The sequence below is a fragment of the Asterias rubens genome, chromosome 1 (genome assembly GCF_902459465.1).
Source record: "Asterias rubens chromosome 1, eAstRub1.3, whole genome shotgun sequence".
NCBI classification, from domain to species: domain Eukaryota; kingdom Metazoa; phylum Echinodermata; class Asteroidea; order Forcipulatida; family Asteriidae; genus Asterias; species Asterias rubens.
This window is the reverse complement of record NC_047062.1, coordinates 423,933-442,744: the sequence shown is the minus strand read 5'-3', so window position 1 is coordinate 442,744 and position 18,812 is coordinate 423,933. Positions and strand designations below refer to the sequence as shown.

At 36.4% G+C, this 18,812-nt stretch overlaps 1 protein-coding gene across 3 annotated transcripts in view; it reads left to right on the top strand.

Moving 5' to 3' along the window:
• Positions 1-18,812, top strand: part of LOC117294794 (homeobox protein Meis1-like) — a 75,309-nt gene that overhangs the window by 27,158 nt on the left and 29,339 nt on the right. For all 3 annotated transcript variants that reach the window (XM_033777322.1, XM_033777336.1, XM_033777330.1), the window contains exons 7-9: positions 13,677-13,884; positions 15,487-15,635; positions 16,285-16,361. In XM_033777322.1, coding sequence (XP_033633213.1) covers positions 13,677-13,884; positions 15,487-15,635; positions 16,285-16,361 — 434 coding nt within the window. The remainder of the gene's footprint in view (positions 1-13,676; positions 13,885-15,486; positions 15,636-16,284; positions 16,362-18,812) is intronic.

Sequence of the window (18,812 nt, the reverse complement as noted above, 5' to 3'; positions counted from 1 at the left end):
GGCCTACAGAGACACAGACCAGTTAAGATATTAGCAAGTTTCTAGGAGTAAACACAAGAATCTGAAATTTTGTTTCGAGAAAACTGAGCATGAAAGTTTTATCGGTTTTCTGCTATTCAAAGTCATTACAGGGAATGGGAAGACAAAAATATAATGGCAGTCTCACTGCTGTACTGTTTTGCCAGGAGCCATTTTATTGCTGCGACCTTCTGCTACTGGGACATAAATGTCTTTGTGTGCCTGCAAGGAGGGTCCTAGCATAGAGAATGGACCACAGAGCAAGAGGCATGTCTTAGTGTGCCTGCAAGGAGGGTCCTAGCATAGAGAATGGACCACAGAGCAAGGAGGGTCCTAGCATAGAGAATGGACCACAGAGCAAGGAGGGTCCTAGCATAGAGAATGGACCACAGAGCAAGGAGGGTCCTAGCATAGAGAATGGACCACAGAGCAAGGAGGGTCCTAGCATAGAGAATGGACCACAGAGCAAGAGGCATGTCTTTGTGTGCCTGCAAGGAGGGTCCTAGCATAGAGAATGGACCACAGAGCAAGAGGCATGTCTTTGTGTGCCTGCAAGGAGGGTCCTAGCATAGAGAATGGACCACAGAGCAAGGAGGGTCCTAGCTTAGAGAATGGACCACAGAGCAAGGAGGGTCCTAGCATAGAGAATGGACCACAGAGCAAGAGGCATGTCTTTGTGTGCCTGCAAGGAGGGTCCTAGCATAGAGAATGGACCACAGAGCAAGGAGGGTCCTAGCATAGAGAATGGACCACAGAGCAAGGAGGGTCCTAGCATAGAGAATGGACCACAGAGCAAGGAGGGTCCTAGCATAGAGAATGGACCACAGAGCAAGGAGGGTCCTAGCATAGAGAATGGACCACAGAGCAAGGAGGGTCCTAGCATAGAGAATGGACCACAGAGCAAGGAGGGTCCTAGCATAGAGAATGGACCACAGAGCAAGGAGGGTCCTAGCATAGAGAATGGACCACAGAGCAAGAGGCATGTCTTTGTGTGCCTGCAAGGAGGGTCCTAGCATAGAGAATGGACCACAGAGCAAGAGGCATGTCTTTGTGTGCCTGCAAGGAGGGTCATAGCATAGAGAATGGACCACAGAGCAAGAGGCATGTCTTTGTGTGCCTGCAAGGAGGGTCCTAGCATAGAGAATGGACCACAGAGCAAGAGGCATGTCTTTCTTCTAAGCTTACACCTTTTTAAAAATATACTTTTTGGCTATTAACCAAAAAGGCGTATTTGTTGGATTTCAACCTAGTTGCTTTGAAGTTGGTTCTGGGAATTAAAAAATATATACAAAAAATTTGAAAAAGTATTTTAGACCCCACAATCAAGTTCACACATTCAAGTAAAGGATCTCAATGTAAATTGAAGTTGTACACATTCTTCTGAGCCAATGATGCAACAAGGACTGCGTCTTGTTTCTCATTACTCTATTTCTCACGTGTAAATGTTTGTCACAAAAGCTCTCTTAACAGATAAGGGACAAAAAATTAATTGAAACCAGAGAAACTGAGCTGTTGATTTCTGTATGTGTTTTTTTTATCCACGTTGGAGAGGAAGTAAATCTGGAAATTGGCCAGCTTGCCTAAGATGGAGATATAGAATGAAATGATACATTAAGAATGATTATCCATCAAAATTACATCTGTCTGAATTGCTTCCTCCTCTATGGGCAAAAAAGTAGAATTAAAGTTACTTCAAAGAAAAAGTTCAGATCGGGGTTATCTGATAAGGAGTAGGTTAACTAAAGACAACAACTTATTTATTACAAGTAGAATTTGAAAGTCGAGTGAGTGAAGTAAATCAACATAGCAAAGTTAGGTAGGGTTACCAATTATACCATAGAGAATCCATGACGCTTTGTGATCTTGATTCTGACAATGAATCCTGTTTATTTTATTCTATTTTATTCAACATCCTACAGCACAAGAGCCAATAACAGGACAGATAAAAATATTAAACATTGAAAACAGTAAAATGAACTAATGGAGTTGAGTGTTAACAAAATCAAACAAGCAGTAAATTACTTATCTGCGTTATGTTACTTTTATATATATCAGTTTTGAAAAACTTCTAGATTTATTTATTTATTTTTTTGCTTTTCATTCTTGTACCAATATTACAATGAAATGTAAATACATTGTACGCACGTAAGTCAACCAAGTAACCGATGGTGCATTTACAACCACATAATTATATGGTGCAAATTTAAAACAAGAATCTGCAACTAAGAGCCCTTTACTGTCCTGGTAACCACCCAAAAAACTAAATATTGCACTACACAACCGGACCATGTCTGAAGCCTTGATAATTTTCAAAAACAAGTTAGTACTCCAACACATGAATGGTTTACATGATGAACTTTGGAACAAACAAACCCTGTGTGAATATAGCAGGTGATTTGAAAGAGTAGCGTGCAGAGCTTGGAATAGTTCTAGAGTTAATAATGAGGCTCTAGACTCAGGAAACTTACATTCCTTCTGTCTGATTCTGACATTAACCTGTCCTTTCCTTCCTTTTAATTGATATTAATGATACAACTATTCTTTAATTGGATTATCAAACTCTGTCCTGCTGATAATTACATCTTTGGAATGTACTTTGTTTTAATAATAAATTGTTGTAAAAATATTGCGGTTTAGGAAATGGAAACTATGTGCTGTGACTGTTCCTGTATTCAATATTGATTATTGATTATTACAGTTTAAAGAGAGGCAGTAAGATTTGAACCAAGCATACTCTCTCGTGACTGTTTTCTTTTGATAATGTATGGAAAACTCAAGTATGCTGTAGTTGGTAGTGGCCTTTTTTAAAACCACTACAAAAGGTGATAACTGAAAAAAGAAGAAGAGATTAACAAAAAGAGAAATACACCAACGAAAAATAAAAAATTAGAAGACCTAATAAAATTGTTGTGAAATGTTCTTATTGAGATTGGTTGGTAACTGAATAAACACACATACAATTTAACTCACGATACAGAAATATACACACATACAATTTAACTCACGATACAGAAATATACACACATACAATTTAACTCACGATACAGAAATATACACACATACAATTTAACTCACGATACAGAAATATACACACATACAATTTAACTCACGATACAGAAATATACACACACACACGATTTAACTCACGATACAGAAATATACACACATACAATTTAACTCACGATACAGAAATATACACACACACACGATTTAACTCACGATACAGAAATATACACACATACAATTTAACTCACGATACAGAAATATACACACATACAATTTAACTCACGATACAGAAATATACACACACATACAATTTAACTCACGATACAGAAATATACACACATACAATTTAACTCACGATACAGAAATATACACACATACAATTTAACTCACGATACAGAACACAAATATTTATTTCTCATCTCTTTGGGCAGGTATTGAACTCAATTGACCTTTATTTCAAATTTTGACATCCCGCTGAAATGTGTGCGTTATTACAAAAATCTTCACATTTTTTAAAAGATAATTTGCTGCAAGAAATATTCAGTAAGAGTTAACTTGAATTACTAATTATATATGTATGTAAATGCAATAGCTAGGAATTACTAATTATATATGTATGTAAATGCAATAGCTAGGAATTTGAGTTTAAACAGGAAATATTAGGCTGGCCATGGTACCATTTTACTGAAAATAAGAACAATTTGTTTCCTTTAATTATGGGCCATTCCATCAACATCAGTTTTATCAAATTGAGTAGGCAAGGCTTAAGTAAAATGAATCCTTATGAAATTCTCTTTTAAATTGGAAAATAATTCCCAATTAGTTTTGGTCATGGATGCATTGTAAGGAACGATAACGATCAGAGTGTATGAGTAAAGAGAAAAGAGCGAGGCTTTAAAAGCGCTAGGGTTTACATTAATCTAATGTCTGCATCATCATGCCTGATTGCTTCACCGGCATCATCATCATTGCAAGCCTTTTCCCTCTCTCCGGTCTCTCTGCGCTCAGAGATTATTACCATTAGGGTTTTTTCCTTCTTCTTTTAGTCTGTTGTTGTCGGTGTCGGCAGCGAGAAGCGAGAGCTAGAGAGAGAGAAGGGGGGTTGTGTGCGTGCTGGCCGCTAGAACCCTCTTGCTAATGGCAATGGTTTGATTGATGGGGGCAGTGGTGAGAGAGTGTTTGCTCTGACCTCCTGAGCTGCCTTGCCTGACAGCCACTACTACAGGCTCCCTAGCTATGCATGCATTCATGCATACATCTCAAATATATACAAGAAGTATATCCACTTTGTGGATTCCTTGATGAATACAAATGCCCTGTATACCAAGCCAGATTTTAATCTATTTCAAGAATCATTGTTTGTGTTAGGGAAATGTATTGGATACTGGTGAGTGTACACGCTACAGTGGGGCTTAGTTCTAAAAGCAATAAACCCTCTTCACAATGCCTGGCCCATCAACTTATGCTTAAGGCACAGTGTTCACACTGTTCACACTGCTGGTGCTTGGTGAAGAAATCTTAAGATCCCTCTGAGATTTCTTAAAGAGAAATGCTGGAGAACTAACATAAATGAATGGAAGAGTGATAACAAAATCCAATTTCAAACCTGCTAGAATCAGATATTGTGGATATTCGTTTGCAAAAGATGAGTTTATATACTATGACCTGTGTAAAGGGTTGATGCAGAATTCAATCGTTCATGCTGTCTTGAAGTGATATATGTTGCTCTTTAATTTTTTTCTTGATATTTCAATGTCACTTAGAGTTGATTAGTATATGTGGGAGTTCTCATCAGTTTCGTGTGAAGTAATTAGGTTCAGATTGCATCATGGACACAATTATTGTTGGGTAGTTGGAACCTTCGTTTGCCAATTCAATTTAATTCCCAGCTTAACATATTAGTTTATAATTACTACTGATTCATGATTTTGTGTTTGATGAGCAAATTATTCCAATCCTTTCGTTTCCTAAACATTGTGTGTCCAACCTGTCATCAATATTTACAGTTTGTGCACTCATATTCTCTCATATTGTCTTGTTTTGGTCATGGCAATGTTGCTCATGTTTGTGTGAATTGTTGATTACATGTACCATTGAGGTTTTATATCGTAATGATTTACTATTTACTAGGCCTACTAATGACTAAACCCATTTAATCGCTCGTTTGCGTTGATTACATTACAAATTTGAGAAACATTTCAAAACTACATTCCTGTCATTTTGCATTTTGATTCTTTTGACAATTTACTCTTTTTGCTTTTAAAACAACATGACCAATTTCCCTACAAATTGATAATCTCAGATTTGAAAAACGTTTTTAAAGCATTAACCTGTCTACAATATTCAAGCGACCCCCATGACCTCTCTGTAAAAACACCACACCACCAAAGATAAGAGTTTTAAAGGGAAAGTCTGGTGGTTAAGGGTCACTGCCTCTAAGGAGATGCATACATGGCAACGGGGACAAACTGGCTACAAAAATATCTTTAATTGGCCACATGTTGCTATGGTAACTAACTTGGCTTAGTCCCAGACTAGCACAGTAAATAATAGGGATTAACTTGTAAGACATGGAACTGGTGTTTTGGGCCTAAAGGGAAATAAGTTGCAAACTTAGATTTTCAGGTAATTTGCCTCAAATTTTCAACAAATGCATGGCTTCCCTCTTTGTTTTTTGCGTCAAGTACATGCCACACAGTACACTGACTCTAGGCTGTATCTAGGCATACACATAATAAATACAGGTATTTTGACAGCAAGATCGTGTACAAACTAAAGGCAAACCAAACCTATTTTTTATCCTCATTTGAAAATGTTGGTCTTGATGCGACCTGTTTGACCCGTCATATTTATTATGTTGAACTATGTATTAAAATAAAAAGGAAAAATGAAAGGGAGCAACAATATCAAAATAAGTTTCAAGTAAATTGCAAACAATCATTTCAGTATATCAAATGAACATCACCCACACATGTGACCATTAACCATTGGTATTTCATTTTTATTAGATAAAAGAACATGAAATTGTGATGTTTAAAGTGAACAAAAGAGCCATAATCTGAAGTATGCCTACCCATGGCCTACCTAGCTTGTAAAAAACTGTGTCACTATCAATGGTATCAGCACAAATCTGATAGAATCAATGTATGGAGTTACAAAGTAAATCAACAAACTGTCTGATACTGAGTTTTATCAATACTTCCAGTCTGATAGATGTCATTAATTCAGCAGTAACTGATAATGTTTAATTTGATCAAACAACACCAGATAAACTATTGATAATGAATTAGGTCTCAGAGTAATTGATAAAGGTCTAGAGATTGAAAAGCAGCTTTGTTTACTTGAGAGAGCGATGTTCCAATGTTTAGTCATAAAGGTAGACTGATCAAGAACATGTAGATGACATGTTTTATAAGTTTCAATCTGAAGCCTCGCTGATTATAAAGTTAATATTAATACCAATTTGTTGTTTGTTTTCTCTCAATAAATGTGACTGCTGTATTCGAAAGGATGTTTTAACCGCTTGATTGCGTTGTGTACAATAGGTAGGTTGATTTGAAAGTAGTGACTTGTAATGACTCCATAAAGTCAATGATGTATAACTCTTGACAATAAGGCTTTCACTGTGTACAAAACTCTACTTCAAGTCACAATGATAAACTCATAACTATGCGACTTTTCTTTGGCTCTTAAAAGTTATATTAACACTCTATAAGGGGGCCATTCATAATTGTCGGTTTTTTAATTTTTTAATTTTTTTTTTCGATTAGTGGTTGGGTGGGTCAAGGTAAATAATTGAAAATCGAAATTCACTTTTCATAAAAAAAATTAATAAATAAGAATAAAAAAGCGAAGTTTGACTTGCCTGCGTACCAGCGTTCCTGCGCGCCATGACGAAGCGAAGCAGAATGTACGTACTACGATTATGTACACTGTACAAAATAATGTAAAGTGTGCGTGACTAAAAAAAAAACATGCGTGTGGCCGGCCCCACAGTGAAATACCATTGGGAGGATGACCCAAGTGAGATTTGGGCCGCGTATTTTTTTCCCCCTGGATAAACGTGGGTAAATCGCATCCGGGTGAGCAGGACAAACGTGGGGTAATAAAATGTGTGCCCACGTTCGTCTTTGGAAAAGAAATCGAAATTTTAAAACATCAATAATTATGAACGGCCCCTAAATGTAATAGTAAACCATTCATAAAAACCCTGATGCCAGACCACGCAAACCAGCTAACCTCAGTGATATATACTTTCTGTACACTCTAAGAACAAAGGATGTGGGTTAGTAGTCCCATGGAGGAATTATTCCTCCATGGTAGTCCATACTAGTATCACATAATGTATCGGGGATTTCTGCTGAGTGATCATGTCATTAAAAGAAAATGTGTTTACATATTATAGACAAACAACACAACAATGTCTGCATTTTGAAGAATTTTAGAATTAGATCTATAATGTTCACAGCATATGCATCAGGATCTGAACACTTTACAGGGCTTGATATTGACAATAACAACAAATGTCAACAAAACAAGTTACCAAAAAAACACCAAACTGGGAAACCATGAAGCGTGATATTTATGGTCCTAATACTCTCACTCTTTAAGACTGCAAACTATTTATTTTGACACATATTCATAAATTTGTCAGTACTTTGTACACAGATTGTGTAATGATATACTGTACAGCAGTTGAAGCATGCAGCTTGTGTATGTTTAACCATAGCCCAATTTCCTTTTTTCCCACAGTGAATAATCATAACAACATTTACCATTTTATAAATTCTAGCAAATATTTATGTTTGTGACTGGATTAAACCATAGCTAGCATTTTGTAAAGAAGACCTACATCTTGTTGAGAAGGTTTTCAATGTAGCTTGACCATTTTTTGTTATAGTGACAATTCGGAAATAATAAAGTAGCCTCTATACATCCATAAATCAGTCAGAAAATACAATCACATTATCTTCAATCTTCATGTTGAAAGTTACATTACCAAATTGATAAATAAAAAAACGTTAGGGTAAGGGAAACTTGTACATTTTAAAATCTGTGAAGATTGGACAAAATTCTTTGTAGAGTAATAATTTTGTACAAAGAAAATTCATCCCTATTATTATTAACAAACATGTAAAAAGAATAGATACAGGAATACAAATGAAGTAGCTTTTCCTTTAAAGTTAATAAATAAAAAGGAACTGTGTTTACACAAGCTTGTATCCTATCTGAGTCAATCCCTACTAGAAGCCTTAAGACTAGAGAGAGTGAGAGAGAAAATGGGGCCTCCTCCAACCAGCTAATGTAAACCAATCCATCAAAAAATAAACATGACCTTAGGAGGTCAAACTGTGGTATACACACATTACACACACAAGCTGTATAGGATTATAGCCAGCAAGCCAAGAAGCTGCTCATTGCATTGTGCAATACAGTGTTGTGTGTAAACAGGCATAGGGGTATATGCAGCTTGTTTGTTGGGTTACACTAGGACAGGACAAAGGATAAGAACACCAGGCATTGCAGAGGTTATAGCAAAACGTGACTCTGTTTGTTCAGTATTCTAGCCTGCCAAAATATTGATACATGTATTTTGTGGGTTTGGTAATATTTGTTGTGGTTGAGCTGCATAAGAATGAAAGAATGCCATTTCAGCATTTCACTTGGAAGTCAAACTATTCCTAGGAAAAGTTCACTGAGGAAACAATGTGATTTAAATTAATAATAGATCGTGCTTGTACGTTTTTAAACTGCTAGAAAATTCACACAATAATTTGGAATGTTGATCAGTTTAACAATATTTTTTTATTTTATTTTTTTATTTATTTATATATAATTATATATATAAATGTGCCCAATTCAACAAGGAGAAGTGGATAGTTAATTTTTAAGGTGAATGCATAGATCTTATTATTTTTTTTTTAAATAATTAAACGATTGGAGGATTTTGTGTTAGAAGTTTTTGAGCAGGCTCCTAAGCATCAACAAATTAATACTAAGCTTACCATGCTTACTGTAGCATTAATTGCAACTGGCTCAGATTAAACAATGTGAAATTCTGTAGGGTTGTTTCCTTATACACAAATAATATTGTGATGATGATACATTCATGTATGGACTCAGTTTACAATAAAATATACAATAAAATATGATGATGAAAGCCTCTGGATGCCTCGCTATAACAGCAGAATCGATATGTCCAACTACCTCTTTGTATGGTTGATACATAAATGCTGTAAACAAGTATGATTGTCCTTGTTTCAGTCCGTACATAAATGCTGTAAACAAGTATGATTGTCCTTGTTTCAGTCCGTACATAAATGCTGTAAACAAGTATGATTGTCCTTGTTTCAGTCCGTACATAAATGCTGTAAACAAGTATGATTGTCCTTGCTTCAGTCCGGTGACACGAAAATATAACCTTCACATCTCTTGGTTTGAAACAGGCGCGCTGGCACGTCATCCTGCGTTAACTGGTTATTGTGGATTGGAGAACACTGAAGACATGGGCCTATCTATTTCTGAAATCAAGTTGATATTTTCTGCATCATATTCAATCATGTTTCCTTTAAGATAAATTGGATTTCAACACAATTTATCAATGATCTGAGCAAATCAGATTAAATAAATGCCATTAATTTACTCCTTCTACTTGTTAGCATTTGTTTGTTGAATTACAGTTAAATTCACTAAACATTAGAACGTATTCAGATTAATTAAAGCTGAGTAAATGAATCCCCTAAACACCACATGCAGACCATACATAGAGCTCAACCAAGGATTGATAGCGCACCACTTAACCTGATGAAAATTTGCTCTTATCAAGAAAATTGGACTCTGAATAAAAAAGCCCAAGGAAATTTGAAAAAAAAGAAAAGAAGTAAGAGTGAGTGAGAACATGTAGTGAGTCAAGTATTGAAGGATTTAGCGGAGATTGAGTTGGTTTAAGATGACCAGCCAGTCCAATCAGCTGTCAATCAAATACTAATTCTACTTTGATCAGATTAGACTACACATGACTGAACATTGAACCATGCTGTTAGAAAGTAATTGCCTAATGACTGAGGAAATTGCTTATTGACTAAAAAAAACTCTTTTGCCCATAGTGTTAAAACAAAGCAAACATGGAATGAAGAGATTCAACGATGAATAAAACAAGTTACTTTGATGGATTCTGACAAGTATGATTTATGTAGAGATAGTTGAGAAATTCAGTCGTGTTATGTGTACAAGGCGCTGCATTGGCTATTAAATAATAGAATGGCTGTAACTCATAATGGATATGCAATGTGCAAAAAAAAACATCAAATAATTCAATCAAAAATATTGTTGAATCCAGTAGGTATTGATCAATCTAAAATGAAGCAGCATAAGAAAAGAAAAGAAAAAAAACCCCAAAACACCAAATATTTTCAGAGTTGTACATTCTGTGAACATGTTTTCAGTTTTTAGTTAGGAATTGAATTATTCAAATAGTCCTACATAGGAATTAAAAATAAACAGATTTGAATTTATTATTGTCACCACTTTATTTTAAAATCATCCTGCCATTATACAACCAACTATTCGAAAATTGTTTGATGAGAAGAGTTTTCAAATCACTGTTGTCAAAACCTACTTTTAATTGAATGTATGATTTAGTTAATCAAAGAGAAAAAGTAATTGTAGTCAACAGTGTTTGATTCCCATTGCTATCAGTCCTATACTTGATAAAATGTTGTAATTAGGGAATAACAGTGCGAGGACTCGGTCTTCACTGCGTGCGCTTGTAACGGACCGAGCAAGATCCCATTAATAAATACCTTTTTAACGAAATAAACGGCTAAAATTGTCCAAATTTTGTGACTTTTCTCTCGGCGATACTCCCAGACATGTTCAAGAGCCATATTTGTGCTTTTGATGGTTCCCATCTCTTTCGTGCATTACTGATCTTTGAGACAGTGACTCTTTTAAATAATGGTCTGTTCAGCGCCTTCACTGGGGTCAAAGGAGGCAATTGATTGGATGATAGCTGTTCTTCGTGCGCAAATACGCGCGCATGAGCATGTCGCATGTCGCTGTAAACGATACCATATAAATGGACAAATGAGTTTACGCGCGCACCTGTTACCTTTTCAGTGTGTACGCGCAAGTGCGCGAAGTTGCAATGAAACTATAACATGGATATAAATATATAAGCATGCGATACAGTGCAACGCGCAAGGTTTACACAATGTATGCTGATTAAGGGGCCTCTTATTTGCTATTTTCCAAAGCCCGGCTTTATACCGACTGTTAACACACCCCCCACGTGACCGGGTTTTGACCAATCAAAGACTTGAAACCGTCCAAGGTATTTATTAATTGTTATTACTGATCTATTGAAACATGTCCTTGAATTCTGATGGAAACTCTTGTTTCCTTTCCCCCACCCCCAACATGTTCTTTATATTAGACCTCACTGTGGCATTGATTAGAGTAGAGCCTACTATCCCTTCCTACTCCACCCTCTCCTACCTTCTTGTTTTAACTTCCATTCATGTCTCAATATTATGCATGGATCTTGTACGGCCTATTGATGATGGAAGTTTGAATAAAATTGTCAAACTATAGCAATAAACCAACTAAAATCACACTAGAATATTCATTCATTTTTCATTCATAATTGGTTTATTATTTTAAAAACAAATTCCCATGGCGACCGGAGGTCGAATTACAGGAAAATATACAGAGATTAAAAAATAAGAAAAAAAACACACTATGTGAAAGACATGTCATTACTTTCTTTCAAAGACTTCACATGTGATAAATAAACTATAAGAATTCAGATTCTTCAACTTCCTTTCTCTCACCATTGTTCTATGGTTTAAAATACAGAAATGGTGCAGGATTACTGGTCCTCATTCACACCTCTTGTTTGGCACACTTCATGTTTCAAAGAAAGATTCAATTTGGCAGGGTTTGCCCTTCACATTTTTAGTGACTTGCCAAGCAGGACCAGCTAGCTTGTCATTTTCAGTGGCTTGCCAAGCAGGACCAGCTAGCTTGTCATTTTCAGTAGCTTGCCAAGCAGGACCAGCTAGCTTGTCATTTTCAGTGGCTTGCCAAGCAGGACCAGCTAGCTTGTCATTTTCAGTGGCTTGCTAAGCAGGACCAGCTCGCTTGTCATTTTCAGTGGCTTGCCAAGCAGGACCAGCTAGCTTGTCATTTTCAGTGGCTTGCCAAGCAGGACCAGCTAGCTTGTCATTTTCAGTGGCTTGCCAAGCAGGACCAGCTCGCTTGTCATTTTCAGTGGCTTGCCAAGCAGGACCAGCTAGCTTGTCATTTTCAGTGGCTTGCCAAGCAGGACCAGCTAGCTTGTCATTTTCAGTGGCTTGCCAAGCAGGACCAGCTCGCTTGTTATTTTAGTCCTCTTAGCTTTTTCAATAGTCGATATAATTCAAATGAAGTAGTGATGCTTTTCAAAACTGAACTAGTCAGCGAGACCACTCAGAGTGAATTTTGACTGGTCCATGTTTTAACTTGGCTTTGACCAGCAAACCACTGTTAAGGGAGAATACTGCTTGCTGGCTCCCTAATGTACAAAATTCCAGAGTATTTTAGTTTGTTTTTTTAATGTAGAAACTAATACACATCTACCAACAATTCTGTGAATTTAATATTCCTGGAAAAATGTTGCCAATAACACCAAGGCACCAAGGCAGTATTGAGTGGCTCCCTGTTGTTGTCAAGTAATTTACAAAGACAGCTCCTTGACAGAAGAATGTGTCACTGATGCCCTAAAGCTGTACTCTTGGAATATCGAGAAGTGAAACTCGGTTATTTTATAATGACTATTGGATTTGGGCCAATTTACGGAGTGGAATATGTTTGAATTGAACCCTTAGGAAGACTTTTATTGGCAAGATAATTAGGCCTAAACCCGATTATATGAAAATGTATGGAATTAACTGAACAATTTATATAAAACATATATAGAAAAGTTTGCGGTAACACCATGTAATAACAATCTCTCAATGAGTTGGGGTGGTTCTGGTTTATATAAAGCCTGATATGAACTTCATCTGTGCTCTTGTTCAATGTACAGTTTGGTTCTTTTGAGATGAGTGGCTGTTTGTAAAAATGCAAAATACAATTATTGAAAATAGGCCTTTTCCTGCATCAATTAATTTCGGAATTTGATACAGATCAATAAAGCTTAAAATTTAAGAATAAAAGACAAATATTTACTCATGAAAATTTGTATTTGTAAAAGGCCCTATATTTTGTGTGTGGACAATTTGACTGCATAATTTGAATATATAATTAGTTAGTTTTTAAAGGATGCAATTTATTTCCATCCTGTGAACGTTTCCTCAGTTTTGGTGATCCTGTCTCAGTGAAACGGCAGGTTTGTGTTTTTACAGGATTGTAAACATTCTTATTTAGATTGCAGCAATTGCAAGGTGATTTATGAGTCTAAAACTTAGCAGTGACATTGGCCGATTAATTGGCATCTATTTTGGATTATCTACTTATAATAATGCATTCGTATTGACCTAAAAATGACCTTTGTGAAATTTCATGTTTTTATAAAAATAAAGTTTTAAACTATTGTATGTCCTAACTGCATTCATTGTTTTATAGACTGTGTATTTACAGATGGTTGATTATTGCTGTTTTCTTGTTTGTAGGGCTCGGTGGGTCCTCCTGCACAAGGAGCTCTTACTCCATCTAGTGGTCTGCAACAACCTAGCAGTAACTACAGCCAACATTCAGGAAGCTTACCTCTAGGCAATCATGGCCAACAACAAGATGATACTCACTCTAATGCAGGATCAGATACACCACTCACAAGCATGGTCGCTCAAATGCACTCTGGAGATAACAATAGTGAAACAGGTCAGAAAATACTCTATTATTATTTCAGTTTCAAAGCTGGGATACAATTGTGCATAATTTTACCCCAAAAGAATGACTCATCTCTTCATTGAAAGCAATTGTTGATGTAGAAAGTGATAATTCTGAATAGATCTTGCTGTGGAATACATTATTCTTGAAAACTAGACTGGACAGTTCATAACCTCAACTCATTCACACAGATTTTAGTTACATGTAAGTTATTGTCATTCTCTCTGAAGGCTGATTAGAAAATGGCTGAAAATGTAATAAGAAATTCTGTCAAACTGAATGCCATGTTGAGTTTTCATGTATTATAGAATATACTGGTAGTTGGTTATTGTTTGGAATAACAAAAGCAACTTTAGGTTTGCTGAGTGTCACATGTATGACCAATGTATATATGCAGTATTCATTAACAGCCATGGTAGTTGGACTTGAAGAGTGTTCTGCAAACAGATACTTTCAAGATGCTCCGGTTTTAATCACTATTTCCACTCATTCCCTAATGGATTCCCCCCCCCCCACCTCCTGACGGAATCACTAGCATGGCCTGAGTTGGCAGTTTGTAATAAACAGGATCTAGTTTTTTTTGTGGGAGGTGTTTGGTCTACTCTCTTTCCTAATGACAAGAGGCAGGTTAGTTTGTAGTTCATGGTAATTAAGGTTATCAAATAACACCATTCAACATCTGTTACAAGTTCTTCCACCGCATTGAGTGAGAAACTTCAGCAACTAAAACAGGAATTCAATTGTAGAAATATAAAAGGAAACTACTTTTGAGTGGCTAGGTGGTATGTTGTAGTACATTAGTGTTAGGTTACTGCACTTATTTATCCTGATCTCATAATTTGATCATTAAAAGATGAAGTAACAATGTGGTCATCCTTAGTCCAATCTTTATATGGTAAATGAGAGTTTAAAGCCTTTCCTTTTTAACATGCGGCAAACTCTGTATTTTCACTTTAGAGCAGAATTTGTCCTGATTTTTCTGTTGTGTTCAACCATACTGATGCAACAGTGTTGCCTTATATCCTTCACTGTGTGATGGTTGACAACATTTTGTAGATTGGGTGAGGTTAATGTTGGTTCTGAAAAGAACCGGTTGTTAACAACTGAATATTTTGATCAGTATGCTCTGATCGTCTTCCTCCCAACATGCAAAGTTTCAAATCCTACTTATTTTGTAGATTCTGGAATGAAACACATTACAGCTTCCCGTGAACCTTGAATGACATTTCTTTGAAGACACTTCATTACACAGCTTTTCTAAAAGCTCTGTCATTATAAAACCCATACCAGTACCAATCCTACAGAGTATTATATGAACACCAAAACCAAATCACTGAAAATACAACTTTCTGACCACTGAATTTGATTAAACTTTCACAGTCTGGTTGTGCAGTGTGTTTATTGAAACTAGAGGATAGGAGTGAATATAAAAGCAAACCAAATATATGTGGGAATTGAATGAATATTTTAAAGCTTATACTCTTCCAAAGGTCATGATGTGATAGACCTGTAAAGTATTATTATAGTTATTTTAACCTTCCGTTGATTGTCACTTTTGATTTATATTTCTGCTTTATATCTTTGTATGATCAGATGGTGGTCTTGATAACAGTCTTGGTTCAGGTGAAGGAACGGGTGAAGATGATGATGATGATAGAGCATCTAAACGCCAGAAGAAACGAGGCATCTTCCCTAAATCAGCAACAAACATCATGAGGGCGTGGTTATTTCAGCATCTTACTGTAAGTTATGACCCAACCCGCCTTATTGTCATGACCAAGGCCAAAATTCATAGAGCACAAACAAAATATGCTTACCAGATGAGGTAACCATCTAAAATACCCTTGTTCATGTACAAAATGTAACTGGTATCCTGCCAAATTGCGCTAAGCAGAAAACTGTCAAGCAGTATTCTGCTTTTAAAAGCAGCTCTATGAATTTGGACCTGGCAGTTAATGCACTTTTGTTTGCATGCAGCGCTCTAAATTTGTATGTCTCAGAATGATCTTTGTTTTATCACTGCCATAATTTAGCTAGTTGGAGTTTAAGACCCTACTATATAATGAAGTTGTAGTAGGAAGTTTGGCATTCAGCTTAAGAATACAGGCCTGGTAGACATAGACACTCTAGCTAATGGGATGGGGAGGTTGAAATAAAGTACATGACAGATAAAAGAGTAGTGGCTGATTCGTCATAGCACTATATTCAAAGGAATGTAATCCTGTCATATAGCACTAGCTTCTAAGAAACTTCTGTCACACACAAGTGAAGCATACCATTGCATTGATTGATCATTTATAAAGTTGCTTCCACGTTGTCGGATTGACTGCATGCATTACTCATGACTCTGCACTTTCCTTCTTATTTTGTGTCTTCTCTCTGATCTCACAGCACCCTTATCCCTCTGAAGAACAGAAGAAGCAACTAGCGCAAGACACAGGCTTGACGATCCTACAAGTTAACAATTGGTAAGTACTTGTCACCTCAACACTAAGGCAAGGATGATGGGGTCTGACACATGACAGGGATTAGGATTAGACAAGCACTTTGACGACTTATTCGTATGTTTAGTGCTTGGTGGTTATTCATAATGTATTTCAGTAATCAGATTTGAGGCATCAAGGGTCCATGGGCTTTGAACTTGACAGTCTTTCAAAAGTTATAAACTCTTCCCCGCCGGCATGGGGGGCTGGGGGGGGGGGGGCTGGTTGTGGGCTGAGACAGTTTGCCGGATTGGATAATCGGTTTGATGGTGAGTATCTGTAATTGAGAATCTATGACAATTACTGATGAAGGTTGTACATAAGGCAGTGGAATTCATGAATGTTGACAATGATAAAAAGAGTCAAACTCAATGTCAGCCTTTAAACATCGTCATCTACATCAGCAAACAGCAATAAAGTCAATCCTCAAGCTGAACTTTTACTTGCAAAAAAACCCCTCTCTAAGTTAATTTAGAACAGTTGTTTCATTAATAATAAAGAAGAACTTCATTTAAAAACAAAGAACAAGTTTTTATCTACCTTTACAGCTAGTACGTTTTTGGACAATATTTGTTTTGTTTTGTTAATGAGTTAGTACAAGAACAAATGCCATGTCATGCTTCTAATGAGTGTAGATTTGATCAGTTTCATGATTGACTCTGTCAGACTTGAAGACGGTTTTCTACTTAACTTAACATTATCTGAACCCACACTGACAGAGCTGAGATTAGTATGCTCTGGTTTCTTTTGGTCATTTTGGGGCCAAGTACGAAGCAATCAATTTCACTACATTCTAAATGAAAAGTTTGGTTCTACAAGAAGCATTTTTAAAGAGTATTTTACTGTCCATGAACAAAATGAAATTAAGAATGGAAAATAATGTTTGAATACTCTTCAGTGTTTGCATGGAACAGTTTGCCTGTAAATTGAAGAATAAACATTCTAAATTCTCAATCAAAATGGTATTCATATGAAGATAACATTTATTCAGGTAGATGATTGGAAATTATTATTAAGACTATTTTGACAACTTTTAGTTTGGAAGTGTTAGTTTAGGAACTTGGTGTCAGTACAAATTTCTCTGAGAATAATTTTAATAATTTTCATGGTATTCCAGATGTTAAAACATCTTGAAATTCCAGATGTTAAAACATCTTGAATACCATGAGGGTGTTTAACTTTTTCATTTTCCAATTCAAAATACAAACATATAAACATGGGCAAAATTTCTGACAAACATAAAGCATTATACAACATTTTCTGAATCCCCCCAGCATGTAATGGAATTCTCACAGGTTAGTTGTAAGATATTTTTAGAGAAAACTAGAGGGTAACAACAAATTTGTAGCAAACAAACTTTGCCAAACTTTTTGGTAATTGTTTGGTAATCAGATAAACTTCATTGCTCAACAGCCTATGGTTATGATTGATCCTTGAAGGTATTATGAGCAGTCCACATCAGGTATTACGCCGTACAAACACACAGAAACAGTCATCTTCTTATGTTCTATTTGTAGCAGACTCTAGACCCACAAACTGGATTTCCTTCCCAAAGTTAGGCCAAGTAAAACCGCCAACACGCTAGATTATTTATTAGGATATTCCCTTCACCGCTGGCACATAAATAAAAATGGAGCACATGGCTTAATCATCATTCCATGTGTCAACAAACCTATCAGTAACAAACGTGCAAAGAGTTTGGATAAAACATTGATTCGCTGGAAATGAAATCTGTCAGAGGGTTGTAGTTTGCGAGGTGTTGGTGTTAGAGATTCTAATGTAGGGTGTTATACTCAGTCAGATGTCAGCTGCTACATTGATGGCTACATTGCTCAATGGGTCTTTAAAGACGGAATGGAAAGAGGGCAAATGTTGATCAAGTTTCTATTGTTTTGATGTGAGATGTGAACATCATATTCCCGCCAAATTGTTTTGTAACAAATTATGAAGTTTGCAGTCAGAAGCCAATCACCCTTTGGATCACACCAAAGTTTAAGACACAACCTTTCCAGTCAGAAGTCAATCACCCTTTGGATCACACCAAAGTTTAAGACACAACCTTTCCAGTCAGAAGCTAATCACCCTTTGGATCACACCAAAGTTTAAGACACAACCTTTCCAGTCAGAAGCTAATCACCCTTTGGATCACACCAAAGTTTAAGACACAACCTTTCCAGTCAGAAGCTAATCACCCTTTGGATCACACCAAAGTTTAAGACACAACCTTGAAAGTGGCATCAGAGGGATCACCTTGAGGGATCACCTTGAGGGATCATCTTGATGTGAGATGTGAACATCATATTCCAGCCAAATTGTTTTGTAACAAATTATGAAGTTTGCAGTCAGAAGCCAATCACCCTTTGGATCACACCAAAGTTTAAGACACAACCTTTCCAGTCAGAAGTCAATCACCCTTTGGATCACACCAAAGTTTAA